The sequence below is a fragment of the Penaeus monodon genome, chromosome 28, assembly GCF_015228065.2.
Source record: "Penaeus monodon isolate SGIC_2016 chromosome 28, NSTDA_Pmon_1, whole genome shotgun sequence".
Classification (NCBI taxonomy): domain Eukaryota; kingdom Metazoa; phylum Arthropoda; class Malacostraca; order Decapoda; family Penaeidae; genus Penaeus; species Penaeus monodon.
In genome coordinates this window covers 32672527-32672847 of record NC_051413.1, presented here as the reverse complement: position 1 = coordinate 32672847, position 321 = coordinate 32672527, and the positions used below count along the sequence as shown (strand labels likewise).

The following is a 321-nucleotide window of genomic DNA, read 5'->3' as shown; positions in this document are numbered from 1 at the left end:
GGAAACAGCATTCAGAAGGAAGAAAAATAAAATAGTTTCCATGGCAGAGATATAATGCGATTATTCTGATTCTAACCAGTGTATACGAAAATACATACGCACTGTCGTAAACCGGAAGCTACAGAGTTGACCGTTTACCTCTTCCAGCCATGCATTTTGTCGTGTCGGTGAAGGCAGCCCCCGTGGCCCTCAGCGTCGTCATGGGGCTGTTCCTCGCCGCGCGCCGGGCGGGGGACGAGCACGACCGGACGCTGAAGGCCATGCACGACTTCGCCAGGAGTGTCAAGCCCTCGGTAGGCTGGTTAGAGAAGATGCGACTGG

The 321-nt window shown here is 53.6% G+C and overlaps 1 protein-coding gene across 1 annotated transcript in view; it reads left to right on the top strand.

Annotated features, from left to right (window-relative positions):
- Positions 1 to 321, top strand: part of LOC119591507 — a 3547-nt gene that overhangs the window by 302 nt on the left and 2924 nt on the right. The window contains exon 2 of the mRNA XM_037940257.1: positions 148 to 293. Coding sequence (XP_037796185.1) covers positions 150 to 293 — 144 coding nt within the window. The 5' untranslated portion in view covers positions 148 to 149. The remainder of the gene's footprint in view (positions 1 to 147; positions 294 to 321) is intronic.